Source organism: Polypterus senegalus, chromosome 6 (genome assembly GCF_016835505.1).
Source record: "Polypterus senegalus isolate Bchr_013 chromosome 6, ASM1683550v1, whole genome shotgun sequence".
Taxonomy (NCBI): Eukaryota; Metazoa; Chordata; class Cladistia; order Polypteriformes; family Polypteridae; genus Polypterus; species Polypterus senegalus.
In genome coordinates, this window is record NC_053159.1 from 136,966,747 (window position 1) to 136,987,996 (window position 21,250).

General features: G+C 41.0%; 1 protein-coding gene across 7 annotated transcripts in view; it reads left to right on the top strand.

The window, feature by feature from the left end:
• The window catches only part of mgat5 (alpha-1,6-mannosylglycoprotein 6-beta-N-acetylglucosaminyltransferase), a 242,741-nt gene that overhangs the window by 139,095 nt on the left and 82,396 nt on the right, over window positions 1-21,250 (top strand). For all 7 annotated transcript variants that reach the window (XM_039757305.1, XM_039757303.1, XM_039757304.1 and 4 more), the window contains exons 4-5: window positions 13,498-13,574; window positions 18,568-18,657. In XM_039757305.1, the coding sequence (XP_039613239.1) occupies window positions 13,498-13,574; window positions 18,568-18,657 (167 nt within the window). The remainder of the gene's footprint in view (window positions 1-13,497; window positions 13,575-18,567; window positions 18,658-21,250) is intronic.

Sequence of the window (21,250 nt, forward strand, 5' to 3'; positions counted from 1 at the left end):
GCCTATATATATATATATATATATATATATATATATATATATATATATATATATATATATATATATATATATATATATATATATGACAGCATCACTCACAACAATGACAAAACAATTACATTGACAATCATGTTACGTTATTTTCAAAATGTTTCCTTTTCTTTTCATTGCTTCTTTAACACACTACTTCTGCTACAAAGTGCTGGTATTTTGCTATATATATATATATATATATATATATATATATATATACTCAGCAAAAAAGAAACGTCCTCTGACTTTCAACTGTTTTACTTTCAGTAAACTTAATGTGTTAATATTTGTATGAACACTAAAAGAGTCAACACCATAAGACATAAACTAAAAATGTTTCACAATGTGTCTCTGAATAAAGAGAGGCTCAAAATCAAAAGTACCAGTCAGTATCTGGTGTGGCCACCAGCTGCTTGAAGTACTGCAGTGCATCTCCTCCTCATGGACTGGACAAGATTTGTCAGTTCTTGCTGTGAGATGTTACCACACTCTTCCACCAAGGCACCTGCAAGTTCCTGGACATTTCTGGGGGGAATGGCCCTAGCCCTCACCCTGCGATCCAACAGGCCCCAGACGTGCTCAATTCCTTCGACGATAAACACAAATCCGTCCATCACCCCTGGTGAGACAAAACCGTGACTCATCAGTGAAGAGCACTTTTTGCCACTCCTGTCTGGTCCAGCGAAGGTGGGTTTGTGCCCATAGGCGGCGTTGTTGCTGGTGATGTCTGGTAAGGACCTGCCTTACAACAGGCGTACAAGCCCTCAGTCCACCCACTCTCAGCCTATTGCGGACAGTATGAGCACTGATGGAGGGATTGTGTGTTTCTGGTGTGACTCGGGCAGTTGTTGTGGCCATCTTGTACCTGTCACGCAGGTGTGATATTCGGATGTACCGATCCTGTGCAGGTGTTGTTACACGTGGTCTTCCACTGCGAGGATGATCAGCTGTCCTTCCTGTCTCCCTGTAGCGCTGTCTCACAGTGCGGACATGGCAATTTATTGCCCTAGCCACATCAGCAGTCCTCATGCCTCCCTGCAGCATGCCTAATGCACGTTCACGCAGATGAGGAGGGACCCTGGGTATCTTTCTTTAGGTGTTTTTTTTCACAGTCGGTAGACAAGTCTCTTTAGTGTCCTGCGTTTTTAGATCTGTGACCTTAAATGCCTACTTTCTGTAAGCTGTTAAGGTCTTAACGACCATTCCACAGGTGCATGTTAATTAATTGATTATGGTTAATTGAACATGTATGGAAAACATTGTTTAAACCCTTTACAATGAAGATCTGTAAAGTTATTTGGATTTTAAAACATTATTGTTGAAATACACAGTCCTGAAAAAGGGACGTTTCTTTTTTTGCTGAGTATATATGCCAGCAACACTCATGACAGTGACAAAACAATTACATTGTCAATCATGTTACGTTATTATTAAAATGTTTCCTTTTCTTTTTCATTACTTCTTTAACACACTACTTCTCCGCTGCGAAGTGCGGGTATTTTGCTAGTATGTGTATATATATATATATATATATATATATATATATATACAGTGGTACCTCGGTATACGTCTGCTTTGGAATAAGTCCAACTTGGTATATGTCCTGTTTGGACACAAATTTTGCTTGGTATACGACCTTTGTTTGGAATACGACTCGCGTGCTAACCTTGTTTACCTCTCTCGAGACAAAGCCACGACTGCCCACGAGCGTTAGTGCGGCAGTTGCTAGCATTCAGTGAACAACCCGCGCTATAGCTCTCTGTGAACTTTCACGTGTGTGATATACTGGGTCCACAGCTCCCGTCAATGTCCAGCTTTAAAATAAATAATCACCGCCGCAGCTTGGTGAGGAGGCGGTGGTTATGTGGCTGAAGGTTGTCAGGGCGATTAGCGATGTGGGCGTTTCTCACCAAAGTGCACTTGTGAGGGACCGTCTGCATTCATGATTGTTCCTGGAGCTGCTTATCTTGATAAACAGAAGCACGAATCAGCTAGAAGGGGAGTAAAAAAGAGAAAAAAGACGGGAGGTTAAGTGAGTGAGAGAGAGAGGGCTGCTTATCTTGATAAACAGAAGCACGAGTTGGCTTGAAGGGGAGTTAAAAGAAAGAACGGACGAGAGAGAGATAGAGAGAGCGAGCAAGAGCGCGCATGGAATAAGTGGCTGAAGCAGGCAGTGCGATGGTCAGCTGCAAGTAGGGTGACTCCCCAGTTGGGAAGCAGGCACCGGGCTTCTTGTTTTTTTTTAAAGCATGCTTCCTGCTTTTAACTTTGTTGTTTTTAAAAAGACTTTTTTCTATTGTTTTTAACCTCCACGTTTCACTTCTGATTTTATGGATTATTTATCGGAACTTTGGAGACTGCACTTTAATTTGAACAACTTGTTTTGTTAATTGTTTTAATAAAAGCACTTTGCACTTTTTCACCATCCCCTTGCTTTGTTGTTACCTATGAGGTTAGCAGCGAGGCACATTACCGACGGTGTAGAATTCAAGGGCTCCCCGGCAGCAGATGGGAGCATACAGCAAACCTGCATCGTCACAACGTGATTTTGTGTTTTTTTCATGTAAATTTGAATTGATTGTTGAAAAGTATGAAGGTGGCATGCGTATCCGGGACATGACTGTTGCATACCGTTTGCTGAGAACGACGGTATCTACGATTGTGAAAAACAAAGATGTCATTAAAAAGTAAAGTGAGGTAAAATTTTCATTTATTTCATCTAATTGCTTTTGTATTTATGTATTTTAGTATTAAGCAGTGTTTAAATTATTTTATATAACCCCATCAATGTATAATATGCCAATAGCAATAGGATTTTTTTTTTCATGGGAACGGATTAATCATTTTCCCATTATTTCTTATGGGAAAAATGTGTTTGGTATACGTCCTGTTTGGTATAAGTCAAAGAGTCTGGAGCGGATTAAGGGCGTATACCGAGGTTCCACTGTGTGTATATATATATATATATATATATATATATATGTATATGTATATATATATATATATATGTATATGTATATGTATATATATATATATATATATATATATATGTATATATATATATATGTATATGTATATATATATATATATATATGTATATATATGTATATATATATATATATATATATATATATATATATATATATATATATATATGTATATATATATATATATGTATATATGTATATATATATATATATATATATATATATATATATATATATATATATATATATATATATATATATATATATATATATATATATATATATATATATATATATATATATGTATATATATATATATATATAGGACCGAGGAGACAGTAGCAAGGGTTGGGGTTTTCCGCCCCGTATATTGTAAATACAAACAAAAACTGGTCAAAATTATAAACAAAACAGTTCATATCGCGCGCGACGCCGACTCCTGGCGTCGCGCCATTTTATTGGGGAGGAGCCGGAAGTGGAGGAATGCGGGAAGGACCGCAAGGGAGGATGGGAAGGATGACGCCAGGGCAAGATGGCGGAGGAAGGGCGGAAGTATCGCGACTGCGGTCAATCCAGGCCTATGGTGCAGGAAGGTCTTTCTTTCTATGAGGAAGCAGAGGGAGAAAGTTAATACCCCACCATTCCCTGGCGGCGAGTGGTTTCCCAGGTGCTATCGAATCAATCCGCTGCCTCCTACTCGCGTGCGTGACCACGATCCCCCTTAGCCCAGGACCGCCAGGTCGGGCGGACCTAACCGAGAGGTCGTGAATACGAGAGAGGGCATCGGCATTGGCCTGAAGGGTGCCCGCCGATAAGTGACAGTGAACTTATACGGCTGTAAGTCCAGGAACCACCTGGTGACCCGCGGATTCGACTCTTTGTGTAGGGACATCCACTGAAGTGCAGCGTGATCAGTCACCAGAGCGAATTCGCGACCCAGCAGGTAGTAACGGAGGTGGGTCACTGCCCACTTAATGGCCAAGGCCTCCCTCTCCACTGCCGCGTGCCGGGTCTCCCGGTCCATCAGTTTCCGCTAAGGTACATCACAGGGTGCTCGACACCATCGACGCTTTGGCTCAGCACGGCACCCAGGCCTGTGTCCGGCGCCGGTCTGGAGAATAAACGGAGCCCAAAATCGGGCGTCCGTAACACAGGTGCCGACGTTAGGGCCTTCTTTAGGTCACTGAACGCTGTTCTGCTTTGTCGGTCCACACCACGTATAGGGGCGCCCTTTTGTCAGGTCAGTCAAGGGTGCTGCTCTTCGAGAAACGGGAACAAACCGGCGGTAGTAACTCGCAAGCCCCAAGAAAGCCTGCACCTGTTTCTTGGTACTCGGACGGGCCATTCTAAGATGTCTTTAACTTTGGAGCTCTGTGGCGCACCTGTCCTTGTCCCACGAGGTAGCCTAAATATTTGGCCTCCTTTAATCCAAAAACACTTCCGGGGTTTATGCGGAGGCCGGCTTTAGCCAGTGTTCGGAGGACAGCTGCGACCTGCAGTAGATGCTCCTCCCAGGTGCCGGAATAGATGACAACGCCATCCAGGTAGGCGGCACTATAGGACTGGTGGGGCTTCAGCACTCTATCTACCAGACGCTGGAAGGTCGCCGGGCCCCGTGCAGCCCAAATGGGAGGACCTTGTACTGCCAGTGCCCGCTAGGGGTGCTAAAGGCCGTTTTCTCCTTTGCGGATGCCGTTAAAGGAATTTGCCAATACCCTTTGTCATGTCAAGGGTAGTCAGATATCGAGCCGCACTCCAGCCGCCAAGGAGGTCGCCAATGCGGGCATGGGGTAGGCATCGAACTTGGAGATCTGATTCAGACGCCTAAAGTCATTACAGAACCTCCAGGAGCCGCCTGGCTTGGAGACGAGGACAATAGGGCTGGACCAGGGACTATGGCTCTCTTCAATTATGTCCATGTCCAACATACGTTTCACCTCCAGTTCGACCTCTGCGCGTTTTGCCTCCGGAGTCGGTAGGGCCTCTCCCGGACGATTACCCCGGCCCGTGACTATATCGCGGCTCAATCAGCGGTCCGCCGGGTGACTCGCTCACTACCTCGGGATGGCTCGGAGTGTTTGGGCTAACTCCTGCCGCTGCTTGGGGTCAGCTCTTCGCCGAGGTTAAGGGCAGTTGTGCTTGCGAAAGGGAGAGTGACCTACGGAGCTGGGAGCTCCTCTCTATCTCTCAGGGCTTTAACAGGTTGACATGATAGATCCTCTCACTCGGTCGACGATTGGGCTGTTTCACCAAATAGTCGACGCAGTCCTTTCTCTCCTTAACCTCGTAAGGCCCTTGCCAGTGAGCGAGCAGCTTCGAAAGTGGGAGGTGGGACGAGCACCATAACTCGTCCCCGGGCGGAACTCCCTGAGGACGGAGTTGCGGTTGTAACACCGGCCTGCGCTGCTTGCGCACGAGTCACGTGCTCTTTAGGAGGGGCCTGATCTTTGTGAGTCGGTCGCGCAGTTGCGCACGCACTCAAAATGTTAGAGGAGGGAAGAGCCTCGCCTCCCAGCCTTCTTTAGGATGTCGAGGATTCCCCGGGTTGTCGCCCGTATAGTAATTCAAAGGGGAGAAGCCTGTAGAGGCCTGGGGTACCTCCCGGTAGGCAAAAGCACGAGCGGGAGGAGCTGGTCCCAGTTCCTGCCGCCCGCTGACTACCTTGCGGAGCATCTGCTTAAGCGCCTGATTAAATCGCTCACCAACCCGCCAGTTTGCGGGTGATAGACTGACGCTTTCAGGTGCTTTATCTGCAGTAATTTGGCTACCTCCTTGAACGTATCCGAAGTGAAGGGCGTACCCTGGTCCGTGAGGACCTCCTTGGGTATGCCCACGCGTGAAAACAAATTAACCAGTTCCCGTGCGATGCTTTTAGTATTAGCGGAGCGCAGGGGAACCGCCTCTGGGTACCGGGTGGCATAGTCCACCATGACTAGGATATACTTGTGGCCACGGGTTGAGGGCTCCAGGGTCCCACCAAATCGACCCCTATCCTTTCAAAGGGGATGTCCACGAGGGGAATAGGGACTAGAGGAGCACGGTCCCTCCTAGGAATCTGGCGGGTCTGGCACTCGGACAGGATTGACAGAACCGCGGACCTCCTCATTGATCCCAGGCCAGTAAAAGCGAGCTTAATCCTCTCCAGTGTTTTTCGCCCCGAGGTGGGCCTAGGAGGTGAGCATGTGCCAACTCGCATATCTCCCGCCGGAAGGTACGCTGAATTAGCAACAACTTCCGACCTCGCCTCATGGGTAGCCACTGGTACAACAGATCATTCTCAAGGACAAAGAAGGGTTCCCGGTGTGGATCCGTCCGCTGTTGAGCTGTTAGGCAGAACGATCGCATTCCGGGCAAAGCGCAGGGAGTCATCATTCCACTGCTCCCTCTTAAAGGAGGCCGGCGTGGACCGAAATTGATGGTCCAGGCCGCCGAGGGTCTTGGGGCCTGGGCCGGGAAGAGTTCCTGGCTAGTCCCTTCTCCGCGGAATCTTCCGGGTCAAGGTCCGTAGCCACGAAAGGTCCCCGAGACACCAGCGCCCATAGGGCCTGCCCTTGTGCACGGCGTGGAGGCCGCGGGAGGGGTGCCTTTTCCCCTCATAACAAGATCCAACGAGGCCCCGGGCGCGAATGGCTTACCGCTGATTCTTTTAGACCAGTCTTGTCCCAGAATCACTGGGAAGGGGGTCAGGTAACACAGCGACCGCCATTTGATTGGTTCCCCTTCCAGGTGACATAGCAGTGAGCGGAACGATATGACCTAGTCCCCCCATGCACACAGGTGACCAACAAATGCTGTTTTAACCACTGTTGCGGTAAGACAAAGCGGCGAGCAACAATGGTAATGTTGCTGCCGGAATCAAACAAAGCCACCACGGCGTGCCCATTTAGCAACACCACTCCCGTATTCGACTCGCCAAGGGATGCGGCGGGTACAATACCTCTCCGATGATGTCCAGCTGCAGTCCATAGGCTCCGGGCGATGTGATGGGGCAGTTTGGCAGCAGGTGACCGGTCTCGCCACACTTGAAACAGCGCGGGACCCGCCTCTCTGGCTCTGGCTGGCGCTTCTGCAGCGCTCCGAGGGGCTCGGGGTGGCCGCCCGTCCCTGCGGTTCCCGCGAGCAGGCTTTTCTGACCCCCAAGTCGGAGGACCGCCAACTGACGCTCCAGGACGTCGAGGAGGCCCGACATGTTCTGGTAGGCGTGTCCCCGGACCTGCTGGGCGAGGGAACTGGGCATCGCATTGACCAGGCCTTCACAGGCCACCCGCTCGACCACTTTCCGCCCGCCGGGCTCTCTGGCCGTAGCCAGCGCCCATCTTGCCCCAGAACTCAACGCCTGGGCGCGAAGCGGCTTTTCGGGTCAAAGACCCAGTTCCGCCATTCGCCGCCTGCTGGCCCGGCTAATGCCGAAGCGGGCCAGTATTTCGGGCTTGAGGAGGTCGTAATTAGCGCCTCCTCCTCAGGGAGGTCATAATAGGCCCAGCGCTGGTCCTTCAGGTATGGCGCCAAGATGGACGCCCACTGACCGCTGCCACTCGCTCCGGTGGCCGCCCTCTCAAACATGCCCAGGTAGGCATCGACGTCCTCCGAAGGGCCCATCGGAACCATAGGATGAGGCGGCTGCCTGGGCGGGTCTGGTCTCGCCCGTGGGCTTCCACTAACCTGGCCTCGTGGCCTCCAGCTCCCGGTGGTGGCGGCTTGCGCAGCTGCAGCGCCTGGAGCTGGTCATTCATTCCTGCAGCACGTGTTGAGGTCCTGTCCCTCCGTCATTCCGGGATCTCTATCCTGCCGACTACGCCACTTGTAAAGGACCGAGGAGACAGTAGCAAGGGTTGGGGTTTTCCGCCCCGTGATATTGTAAATACAAACAAAAACTGGTCAAAATTATAAACAAAACAGTTCATATGCGCGACGCCGACTCCTGGCGTCGCGCCATTTTATTGGGGAGGAGCCGGAAGTGGAGGAATGCGGGAAGGACCGCAAGGGAGGATGGGAAGGATGACGCCAGGGCAAGATGGCGGAGGAAGGGCGGAAGTATCGCACTGCGGTCAATCCAGGCCTATGGTGCAGGAAGGTCTTTCTTTCTATGAGGAAGCAGAGGGAGAAAGTTAATACCCCACCATTCCCTGGCGCGAGTGGTTTCCCAGGTGCTATCGAATCAATCCATGCCTCCTACTCAAGTGACAATATATATATATATATATATATATATATATATATATATATATATATATATATATATATATATATATATATATATATATATATATATATATATATACAGTCATGTGAAAACATTAGGACACCCTTTGAAAGCATGTGGTTTTTGTAACATTTTTAATAAATGGTTATTTCATCTCCGTTTCAACAATACAGAGAGATTAAAGTAATCCAACTAAACAAAGAAAACTGAAGAAAAGTCTTTTCAAGATCTTCTGTAAATGTCATTCTACAAAAATGCCTATTCTAACTGAGGAAAAGATAGGACACCCTTGCCCCTAATAGCGAGTGTTACCTCCTTTGGCTGAAATAACTGCAGTGAGACGGTTCTTTGTAGCCATGTACCAGTCTTCTCCATCGGTCTGAGGAAATTTTACCCCACTCCTCAATGCAGAACTTTTTCAGCTGTGAGATGTTTGAGGGTTTCTTGCACGTACAGCCCTTTTCAAGTCACCCCACAGCATCTCAATGGGATTCAAATCTGGACTTTGACTTGGCCATTCCAGGACTCTCCATTTCTTCTTTTCAGCCAATCTTTGGTTGATTTACTAGTATGTTTTGGGTCATTGTCATGTTGCATGGTCCAGTTCCGCTTCAGCTTTAATTTTCTAACTGATGGTCTCACATGTTCTTCAAGCACCTTCTGATACACAGTAGAATTCATCGTGGATTCTATGATGGTGAGCTGACCAGGTCCTGCTGCAGCAAAGCAGCCCCAAACCATGACACTTCCACCTCCATGCTTCACAGTTGGTATGAGGTTCTTTTCTTGAATGCTGTGTTTGGTTTACACCAAACATGTCCTCTGCTGTTGTGTCCAAATAATTCAATTTTGGACTCATCTGTCCAAAGAACATTATTCCAGAAGTCCTGGTCTTTGTCAACTTTATCTCTGGCAAATGTCAGTCTGGCCTCGATGTTTCTCTTGGAAAGCAAAGGTTTCCTCCTTGCACACCTCCCATGCAAGTTAAACTTGTACAGTCTCTTTCTGATTGTAGAGGCATGTACTTCTACATCAACAGTAGCCAGAGCCTGCTGTAGTTCTCGAGATGACACTTTAGGGTTTTTGGAGACCTCTTTAGCATCTTGCGGTCTGCTCTTGGGGTGAACTTGCTGGGGCGACCAGTCCTGGGCATGTTGGCAGTTGTTTTGAAAGCCCTCCACTTGTAGACTATCTTCCGGACAGTGGAATGGCTGATTTCAAAATCTTTGAGATCTTTTAAATCCCTTCCCAGACTCATAGGCTGCTACAATCTTTTCTGAAGTCCTCTGACAGCTCTTTTGTTCTCACCATGGTGCTCACTCTCACTTCAACAGTCAGGAGCACACCAAACTAAATGTCTGAGGTTTAAATAGGGCAAGCCTCATTCAACATGCAGAGTAACGATCTACTAATTATGTGCACCTGGTGTGATATACCTGTGTGAGATCTGAGCCAATTTAAGAGGGAATACATGTGAGGGTGTCCTATCTTTTTCCTCAGTTAGAATAGGCATTTTTGTAGAATGACATTTACAGAAGATCTTGAAAAGACTTTTCTTCAGTTTTCTTTGTTTAGTTGGATTACTTTAATCTCTGTATTGTTGAAACGGAGATGAAATAACCATTTATTAAAAATGTTACAAAAACCACATGCTTTCAAAGGGTGTCCTAATGTTTTCACATGACTGTATATATATATATATATATATATGTATATATATATATATATATGTATATATATATGTATGTATATATATCACACTTAGTATACTTTATACATGAAATATATGTTGTCGTACCTTGCATAACTGAATAACCTTTATGGCACAATAACAATTCAATACATTTATGGTCACCACAGTATTTGGATTTAATAATCCTCATGTGGGAAAAGGTTGACTCGCATAAATAAGTAGAGCTGAATAATGCAGTAAAGGAGCTTTTGAATTCAGCTGAGTGAAAAATGACGGCTGTCCGATTAACGGCGATTTTAGTTCCCTCTCTTTTCTCTTTCTCAGATCGCTATTCGGAAGGAAGGCAGTTTCGTAGTTTTTATGAACAGTTCGAAAGTGCCTTTCCATATTTTCCTTCTTTGGAATAGCAATGATAGATTGACAGATCAGACAAACGCACTTCGATTGTGACATACACTCCCCAAACAATTTTTTTTAAAATCCTTCTTTAGTCGATATAAATTGGAAGGCTAACTAGATCACAACTGGAGTTTTGTTCACATGTTAGATGCCCGTGCACTGTGTCATCCCGGGAAGCCTGGGATACCCGGGAATGACATGCGGGATTCCCGAATACCCGGGAATGGATTCCCTACCGGCTATTTTTTCATGCCACCCGGCTGGAAAACATTTCTGGGGAGAACATTGGGCTTCACAGAAGTAATCAGATGTTTGTAATTATTATGCCTGTGGATTTCATTAAGAGTCAAGAATTACTGAGTGAGCGAGATTGAGCTTAAACATTAACATTTTCTGTATGTACTTTCACTGCATTTGTCACACTTTAGAAATTATACCACAGACACTTCTTTGACTTCAAAAATTTAAGGAGTGCCACAAGTTTTTGCTACTTTGTGTGCTTTAGTAAGAAATTGCGATTTATCTTCCTCAAAAACAGTTCATCCTTTTTGATGCCATGCTGAAATAAAAGTATTAAATATCTTATCATTAATGTTGTCTGAATCATGCTTCAAAGTAAGATAATGAATTGAGACACAAGAACTCCAGCTAATGTGCACGATTTGAAACTGATTGAATAAATTCTGTTTTGGAATGAACGTATAGAACTGCTCAGTTTTTCTCTGTTACAAGCTAGTAAAAGGTACAGAGAGTAAATTCCAGTTTTTCTTCCATATCTCAGAGCTGATAATTAGATTGTGGAATCAGTGAAATTTGGCTCTGTATAAGCTAGTGTGAAGAGGTGGATGTATACAAAAGTTCAAAATTTGTTTCCACCTCATGCCCAGTGTATCTGGGATAGGAAGTGTCTCCCCATGACCATGAACTGGTCATGCTAGTTAGGAAATGAATAGGAGGATGGAAAGACAGCTGTAGCCAAGTCTGTTATATTCAGAAGCTGAATGTTTATGTCACTTTCAAATGTTTCTCATTCAGCTGCAAAACAATATACAAGTCAATTCTCAATATTCGTGGGGTTACATTCCTAAAAAAACACAGATAGAGAAAACATACAAATTGAGGCATTGATCTTATAGGGAAAAGTAGGGTTAGGTTTCGGTGGAATGCTGGCATGGGGAGAAGAAAAGGTTGGGTGGACACACTCGGCCTCTGTTCCTGTCCCTCGAGGCTAAATAATGATTCTTTCAAAGTTTAATCTACAGAAACCTTGTTATAACTTTTACACTTTTATAAAATCAAATAGGGGAGAATAGAATATATGAATAGCAAGGGTTTACTGTAGGTTAAAATGGCTGTACCTCACAACTGATTGGTCTCATCATCACACTTATGAAGCATGCACAAACCATATATTTTTATTTGTAAACTTGTGTCTTAATGGGATAAAGTTGGCAAAAACATCAGAAGGAGATGCACTGGTAAAAGCACAACCAAATTATTAAACTACAATTAGAACATTTGTAACGGGAACAAGACATTTAGTTCAACCTAACAGATTAATTTCCCAGCCTGCTCCTGGTATGTGTTATTTCCTGTTTTGTTTCATCTACATGCATTTTCCCTTTGTCTATGCTATGTCAATTGAAGACTGTTGTGTTTTCACAGTAGGAGTGAGTGTGTCATGGAATGGATTTCTGTTATATCTATGGTAGATTCCTTTGTGAATACAATTTGCATCCCTATGGCCAAACTATCTATCCTTGCATTATTTTTACTGAACCCATTTATCCAATTTCAGGGTTATGTGGAAATAGAGCCTATGTTGGCAGCATTGGGTGCAGCAAAACTGGCGATGGAAATTAACCCAGTGCACATGCAAATCTCTGCTCATACTGGGCTAGTTTACGGTGGCTGATGTGGCTGGAATCAACATCTTAATTAAAGAAAGAAACTTACCCTCTAACAGAATAAATCTGATAAAACCTTTTAGTTAATAATTAGGCAGGAGAATATGTTGTGTATCTGCATCATTTATTACACCTGCTACACCATGCCGAGGAGAGAGCATCTCTGTTATAGCATCATGAGCATGTTCCGAGAAACAAAGGATAGAGGTTCTTTTTATAAACTATTGAATTTTCATACAGTGTCAATCATTGAATACAATTTTACCCTGGTTGGTTTACATCCAAATGACTAAGTCTATTTTATTATATTCCAGTTCTTTTTATACCCTTTAGGTTAAGCCACCACTGTCCATTCTAATTGTTTACAGGGCATCTGTTGATTTCTTTCTTAGCCATCTTTCAGTACATTTTGTGTATTGCATTTTTTTCTCTATTGTTCACTTGAACTTTATCTGGTATCCTGATATGCCTGAACAGGTTTCTGATATTTATTAACCTTTTATGGTATTTCTTTAAGATGAATGCTATATTTTAATATGGAAAGCATATCAAAACATTTTATCCTAAATGACTATGTGACCACTAAGTCTAATTGTTTTTCCACACTGAATGTGGAATGTGTGGCAAAATTGGAGTAGACAAAGAAAACCCCATACAAATACCGAGGAGAAGGAAGAGGAGGATATTTGGAGCATGCACTGAGAAAACCTGCAAACTCCACAAAGACATTGACCAAGTGAAAATTTGTTCCCAGATCATTATAACTGTAGACACATCAATGCCCCGTAATGCTATTCAAACTATCTGTATATCTAGTACTTTAATACATATCTTTAAAATAACTTGATGACTTGATTTTGATTTTTGTTTAAGTTTGATAATATTTGTGATTTATTTTATAGTATTCAAAAAATGTATATTACAATTATTAGTTTTGATCAGCAAATGTAAATATAGGGTATAGTATTATTGTATTTAATGTTTTTTGGAGTAAGCTTTTACACTTATTTAATACTTACTGTGAATGTATTTGGAAAGATGTATAGTTGCAGCAGAAGGGAAATGTTTTTTGTTCCATTCTTGATTCTGGTAAGGTCACAATTTTCCCAGATCAACAATGCATTTAATCTTTTAATCACACCTAGTAATCAATAATGTTCACTTTTGCTTGTTTTTCAATAAGCTACCATTTTAATGATAAAATTAATTATTATTGAACAAAGTGATTGTGGGCTAATACTTTAATCTTACAAGGATTATTTCCCTTCCTTGCAGATCTCATTAATGGGGCTCAAGAACATTGTGAATTACCTTCAATGGATGGTTTTCCTCACTGTGAGGGTAAACTAAAGGTATGAAGAAAAAAAAATTCTATCCGTGTTGTGTTGTTGCTTTTTACATTCTTATATTCCTGTACACCAACAGAAAATGGTGACAGTAAGTCTTATTTACTTGGGGAAACCTTGTATTATATGTTGTTTGTTTGCTTTAATGTTCTTTTCCTATTTACATAAATTTGCCTCCGTTTTTTTCAGCAAAGGTGAACTGAGCATCTGTTTTTCCTTCTTTACTCATGACATAAATGCTTTGGTCTTGTAAAACCTGTACTGACTCTGAATATGCCTGGATCTACCTGATTTTTGAGCAGACAAATATTATGCATACTGAGCAACAATTCCACAACTGGGAACCAAATATGCAACTGGTGTGGTCAATGAATACTGCACCTTACATTATGCCCTTTCTTGAAATATTCATGGTTTGTCAAAGCAAAGAACATTAGGTTTCCTACTTAGGCAAAAAAGTGCTAGCCGAATTATCTGATTCTAGCAAAGTGGAAATTAACAACACAAGGTACAAGTTTAGTTTAATCGTAAATGTAGTTGTTCCTATAGCTAAATCAACAGTTAACACAGTGTGGATTTCTGATGTCCGCACTGTATCAGAGTAAAGAGGATTTTTGTTTTTAAAAATTATATTGAAAGACTTTCTTTGTTATTACTTTTGCATTTAAGGCATGAAATAAGTGCTTATTACTAAAGCAAATTGAATGGTTTCCTTTGAATGTTTGTTAAGTAGATTGCTCACATAGCTGAAGGAAACACAACTAGATTATGAGTTGTCCAGATAGAATGTCTTGTTTATCTAACCAAAAGCAGCAATTCTTTTTCTAAACACCACACCACATACCCTACAAAAACAGCATTAGAAAGAAATCTATCTTTAGTCCTTCTTTTCTAACAACAGTATTTTTTTAAACAGGTTTGTATTAATTTTAAATAAAAAGGTGAAGCGATCAAATGAGAAAAGTCACCAACATAAATAAGGAAATAAGGAAAGTCCAAAGCCTACCGGCACCTCTCCAATTGAAGATATGATGTTGATAAAGTGGAAAAAAGTGAAAGATATAATCTGACATGTTGCAAATCACTTTGAGCTATATTATTTCTATGAAAATATGCTATAGCATTAAATGTTGTTTTTGTTTTGTGATGGCTGTGCAAGTTGTGCCTAGAATTATAAAAAATTTTACGCTAAATCCCATTAAGAAAGATATAACCTGCTTAAATTCTTCCAAGGTAATCTTATAATTTAAGAGATCAGCATCATCTTGTGAAAGTTTTGGAAGTTGCCCCGAAGTAAGGAGTGTGTATGTTGCTTCAGGAGTGAGAGAGGAGGAGTATGCATTGCATAGTATGGAATTAAAGTCCGCAAAGCTCTTGTGTGTTAATGGAGAGAAACTGTTGTATTTGTGGAGCCTTGAAGCACATATTTACTTGGCTTGGCATATGATAAATAATACTTTTATGAATATAATGGACTTTCCTTTTTCCCTTATAATAATACTTTGTCTCTTCTGAGAGTTAGACTGTGACCTCACATTTCATGTAAGAGTATTATGACTAACCCACTATACCAGACAAAAGAAAAAACTACAAAAAAAGAAAATCCATCCTACCATTCATCCATTCATCCATGTTCCTACTCCATTTGTCAAGGAAATGTAATACGGAAAATGCAGCAGTGCATTGAGTGCTACAAATTAAATCTGCCCTTTCTGAAATTCCGAAATCCTAAAGATAATAGACCTTAGATTTTCTTACATTCTATGCTTTAAATTGTTAGTGTAACTGATTAATTGATAACCTTCTATATCCCTCACACATAAAGATTACTAGATTAATTTGTAAATCTAAGATTATCTTATGATAGCCCATCATGAAAAAGAAATCTAAATTTCAGGTGCTTATCTTTAGTTAGGCAACATGTGAGTCTCTGCTAAAGTAAACTATGCATACCATGCCTCTTAGTCTCCTTTGAATAGAGAGCATGCATTTCCATGTAAGATAACTGTTGCTAAAATAATTGTGTAAATATTAAGGTGGATTAAAAGTTAAAAAAAAAAAAAGAAGTTAATTCTCTTTAAAACATGTCACCCAATGTGGAATTACAGTTTGTTAGCCATAAAGCAATGCTTAAGAGCAAGAGAGCACTGGCAATATCGACATCTGCAAAACATTTCTTGCCCATTTTTCAGTTACAGGCAAAGGCATTTCAGTCACTGATGGTGCATGTTACCGGTACAAAAGGTTATGCTGCATACACACCATCTGCAACAGTTCGTCTAGATATACAGGCAGTCTCCGGGTTACGTATGAGATAGGGACTGTAGCTTTGTACTTAAGTTAAATGTGTATGTAAGTCGGAACAGGTACATTATTTTAATAAATGCTATTGTTGACCGACTGTAACCAAGTGCTCTGCCAATGAATGATGGAGTTTCACCTCTCTCTGACCTCTTTATTATTTCTACTTTATTTTCCATGGTGATGGTTTTTCTCTTCTTTACTCTATCACCAGCACTTGCAACAGATTTGTGTTTCAGAGACATTGTTGAAGGGTGAAGACAAAAGGTTAAGATGAGCTCTTCTGCACAGCACTGGACACGCTATCACAGTAGGAAGGACCCCTCGTCAGCACGTCTGATGTACTGACAAGAGACAACTTTCTGCTATGTACTTAACAGTACAAGCAGGCTTGCTATTGAGAATGAATAGGGGCAGTGAGGGGTGGTTCATCACCAGCCCACCTCACAGTCACCGCCACTACAGTATGCTGCCTACAGCATCCGCCCACCGAGAACGAACACAGTGCGGCCACTGCCCCCTTTCAACAGGCAGTCATCCGAGGCACACTACAATGCTATCCCCTGCCGCCCCGTTCACCTTCAATGGCCTCCATTCAGCCACAACCAGGTCACCGCTTGCAGCATTACCAGCTGCCCACCAAGAACAAACAGGGCAGCAGTGTGTGGTGGGCGGGCAGTGAAACCGCTTGCCCCTGGGATCTGCCCAACGGACACTACACTGCGCAAGCAGCGAAATCGCCCCCCCCTCCAGCTTCCGCCGAGCTACCACTTGCAGCGTCCCCAGCCCGAAGATGACAGAGTGGGAGTTACTGAGGCGCATGCATCACAGCTGCAGCTTCGTTTAAAAGTCCTAGGTTGGATGTCCGTAACCTGGGGACTACCTGTACAGGTAATCTCACCAATAACAACAACAATAAAGCATTTCATAAACAATGCCATCGAGCAAAAAGTGCTTTCAAGACACAAACCATGTCTAAATTAAACCAATTCACCTAATGATACCATCTGTAATGATTACAGGAAATTCATACCCGTAGACCCACAAGTTGTATAAAAACACTTAAGAGTATTCATTTTTGTGAGAATCAGCTGTATTAAAAGGTGGCTACGTGCTTCTTCTTGCTTCTTGACTTCCTTTGTGGCAGCCTTTCAGGGCCAGAGATGTGGGTTAACCTTGGATAGCCACTGTCAAGCTCCATTATTGACATTATTGAATGTTGATGCCCAGAAGTGAATTGCTGTCTCTGTTCTGTAAACAGACAACAATAACTGAAAATGTCACACTTACAATTGTTCACATATTTTCAATATATGAAAGTTTATTTTGTTATTTCACAAAGATATTGTGTGCTTCCACTGATATGATAATACACGTGTCAGCTTTGGTGGTTTTTCGAGAGAAAGACTGAGCATGCACAAAGCATGCAATCAAGTGGCAAGAACTGAAAAGAGACAGGCATATATTTAATCTTAATCAAGCTAAAGTTCAGTAAGTTTAGTACAGATGCTTTAGCATAGGCAGAGTGGTAGTGCACAACTGTCATTCATACCTCACAACACCAGGGGTATGCATTGAGTTTGTACATTCTCCCCATGTATTTACAGTTTAATTGGTATTGGTGTCTGTGTCAGGTTATCCACGCAATAAATTATCTGTGACCCGTTTATTACCATATCCACAGCAAGATCAACTCAGTCTCCTCTATAAAATTAAAAATAATTGGTTTGTGCCACATGAGTCTTTGTTGTTTGGGTTGGGTTGTATCGCACACGCAGCCTTTTCATTTTCTGAGTGTTTTTTTTTTTAATCATGCTTGCACATGACACACCATGGAAAGTGTGACAGGCCTGGCTCTTTCAAAAATCTAAGGCTTTTATTAAAAATATAATGCAGAGTAATTATTTGTAAAAAGTAAAACAAACCTCTCATGCACGCTAATCACCACGACACTGCAATTTTACGTGAATCTCATTCTGTAGGCAATTTAAAATAGCACAGAATGTAATAGGAGAATAGTAGGTGCCATTTGGGTGAAAAATAAAAATGATTTGAGTGTGCATCTGTCTAGAGTTAAAAGCCATGGGAGAACCTAACTGCTGAAGAAACAGAATTGCAGAAGAAAAGTAGGATACTAACAAGAATTTAGTTTGGTGAAGGAATGCAGGGTTGTTTAAGACAACCTAGATGCCCACTCCATGCAGATAAATAAACAAGAAACATATCCTAGCCTCAAAAATTATTTCCAAAATCTGTGGTAAAATGTATTATTTACAGTTTATATTTGTTGTCACAAGCATGCCTTAGAATCACAGACTGTATGTTATCTTAAGTTAAAACTGTTGCTTTTCCAAACTAGACATATTTGATAAGTTTTAAAGGCTTTTTTCACATTGGGACCCCAATTATCATCACATTAAAATAAAGAAACAGTCTAGTTACTATTTGCAATAGAACACATTTTTACATGGCAAATTAATGATATACCCTGATAGTGAAAGAATAACTGACTTGAAAAATACAGAACTTATCCTTTACTGCCTTCTTTGATAACTATGAATATATATTTATAGCATTAGAAATAATTTAATTGTTCATATACAGTGTATACTTCAAAAATAAATATCAGTATATTAATTACAATTGTTTCTAGCAGTGAGTCAGTTTTTTAGTAATTGTGTTTTTTTTTTCTCCATAGTGGATGAAGGATATGTGGAGATCAGATCCATGTTATGCCAGCTATGGAGTTGATGGGTCCACTTGCTCTTATTTTATTTACCTCAGTGAGGTAAGTTGAAAAAAATGAAGGGAAATAAAGCATTACTGTTAGGTAGCCATTTAAAATTTATGCTTTTGCTTATATTTAGAAGTACACTATAAGAAATGCAGAATTCTATACACATTTGTTTTTAAATTCCATATTTAACTTAAAAGCAGATTGAGATGGTGATTAATTTCATAATGTTAAAGGGTTAATCAATTGTTCTTTAATTTCTGAAACTATAAAATACAGTAATATATAAAATAAATTGTGTATAATTTTAAGAGATATGTTAGATATATTTCTATGCTGAGTATTTTGTTAAAGGAATGCAACCTGCAAAAATTATATTTTTTTTATATGTTACTAACCCAGTGGTTTAAAGTGATGACTAAGAAAACTTTTTAAAGTTTAAAGTTAAAGCCATGTGTTAATGGAGAATGGAACTATAAAAATGCTTCTGGAATAAAAATGGGAGCTCTTTTGAATTAACGCATTTTACCACAGGCAAAATTAAACTTCCAAATTTGTTTTCAAAGCATGCAATGTCAACTAGAAATTATTGGGCCATCTTTTGCTTATAAAGCAAAATATAATGAGCAAAGTAAATTCATATTAAAATGTGAAAAGGAAGCTAAAGTATAATTCTGCAATAAAGGGCTGTCATTTTTGGCAAATGCATCCGTTTACACACGCATTTCTGACTTTTTCTCTTTTCCAATACCATTTTTATGTTGTTTCTTATTTTTCAGTTTGTATTTTATGTGACTGTGTGTAGCTGATGGGATGTCTGCCTTTTAAAGGAAATATGCTTTATAGGATTGAAATTAATTATTCCAATTCAGGGTTTTGTAGGATGCAATTTAAAAATTACCTAGTGTTTAATCAAAATTCAAAGTATTTCTTACAAATTTCAAGCAACTTTTCAAATGTGCTCATTGCAGTATAAATCATTAACAAATACATTTTTATAAAACATCTTTCTTTATTGTCTGATTTCTCCTAGCAAATATTATTTTGAGGATAGGTTCATTGAATAATTCTTGAATTTAAATGACATGTAATATTGACCCTTGCACATATATTTATCTTTCCATGCCTCAATTATTTACCTTACTTAATTCACTTCAGTACTGCTTTTTAAGTAGTTATTTTTGATACAATGAGCATTAAGTTTATTTGGTAAAATAGGTATATAGATGAATAGTCTTACTTTAATATTTTGTCTCAGTTGTTCTCTGTAAGGTAATTTTAAACTTGGAGATCAGGCATTTTGGAATGGTGTATTTTAAACTCCTCTAACAAAACCATTCATAAAAATGTTAAATGTCAGGTCCTTGTTTCAGGCACAGTAATCATTTCTCACTTGAGACTTTACAGCTAAATACAGCATTATGTGCACTTTCTAGATTAACAACTAAATAGTAGCACTGATGAGACTGAAAATGGGTTTAAAATAACAGACCAGGAAAAGTAATGCAACCCCTCCATAGGCTAAGTATAGTGTAGTCAAAACACTTCTATCTGTGAATGTTTTGTTGGAAATACAGAGGAAGTCATATTTTAGTCAGTATGAAGAGGTCACAATACAAATATACAGTATTTGTTCAGGTTCTGTTAGTTTAAAAACAATGTTGCAAAATTTAATATTCTTCAAATTCACTGTTGCTTTCAGAACCTGTGCCTAATTAAGCAAAGAAGGCAAACATTTTGTTGAAGAGTCTTTTAAGTTCAGCTGTCAAAAATGGGTGATCACCTGTACTTTGTGAATGATGGTTTCTGTTTTACAGCTCCTAAGCTTCTAATGGACTGTTCACCTCATATTGTGCAGAACATTGTAATTTTGTGTGCATATGTGTATATCTTCCAGTTGCTTCTGCAAGTAAATATAACATGGAAAGCACCTGTTAATCCTCAATCGCAATGTGAAAAATAAATGTGCACTGCTATGACAGTGAACCTTCATTAAGTTAGATGCAATATTTTGAGCAGCCTACAAGTCCCTTCTTGCTGCTGGTTGTATTTGTTGTCACTCAATTGCTTACTATGTATAATTAATACATTTCTCCTGATTCATTGTTCAGTGATATTTGCAAAAGAAATAAAACAGTAAACACATTTGTGTTTTGCTTTTAAGAGTTAAAGAAATAGCACAGACTCTTGATAAATAACTAATTCTCATTACTCAACTTTGAGAATGTCCATTTCTCTCCAGCAATTTTAAATCTGTTTACATCTTAAACTTAGTATGTTGTCACGTAAGACTAGGGCCCTTGCCCAGCCAGGACTAATTTATTGTGGAAGAACTTGAGGAGAGAGCGTGATCTGGGCATTACACATTGGACGCTAAAACCGCAGCCCTCTTGGGTTGCTGTGGTTCCACAGAAGTCCCACAGGGCATGCTGGAAGTTGGAGTTTGATGCAACCCTTTTGGGTTCCATGGATGCCTCCAGGGGACCTGTAGAAACGGCAGAGCTCTTTATGGCAGGAATGCTGCCACAACCGAAAATGGTGCTGGAAGGAGGTCACAGGACACCTGGAGTACTTCCAGGTGCTCTATAAAAGGAGTCAGCGGCCACTACTCTGGGACTCAGAGTCGGGCGGGTGAGAGACAAAGCTT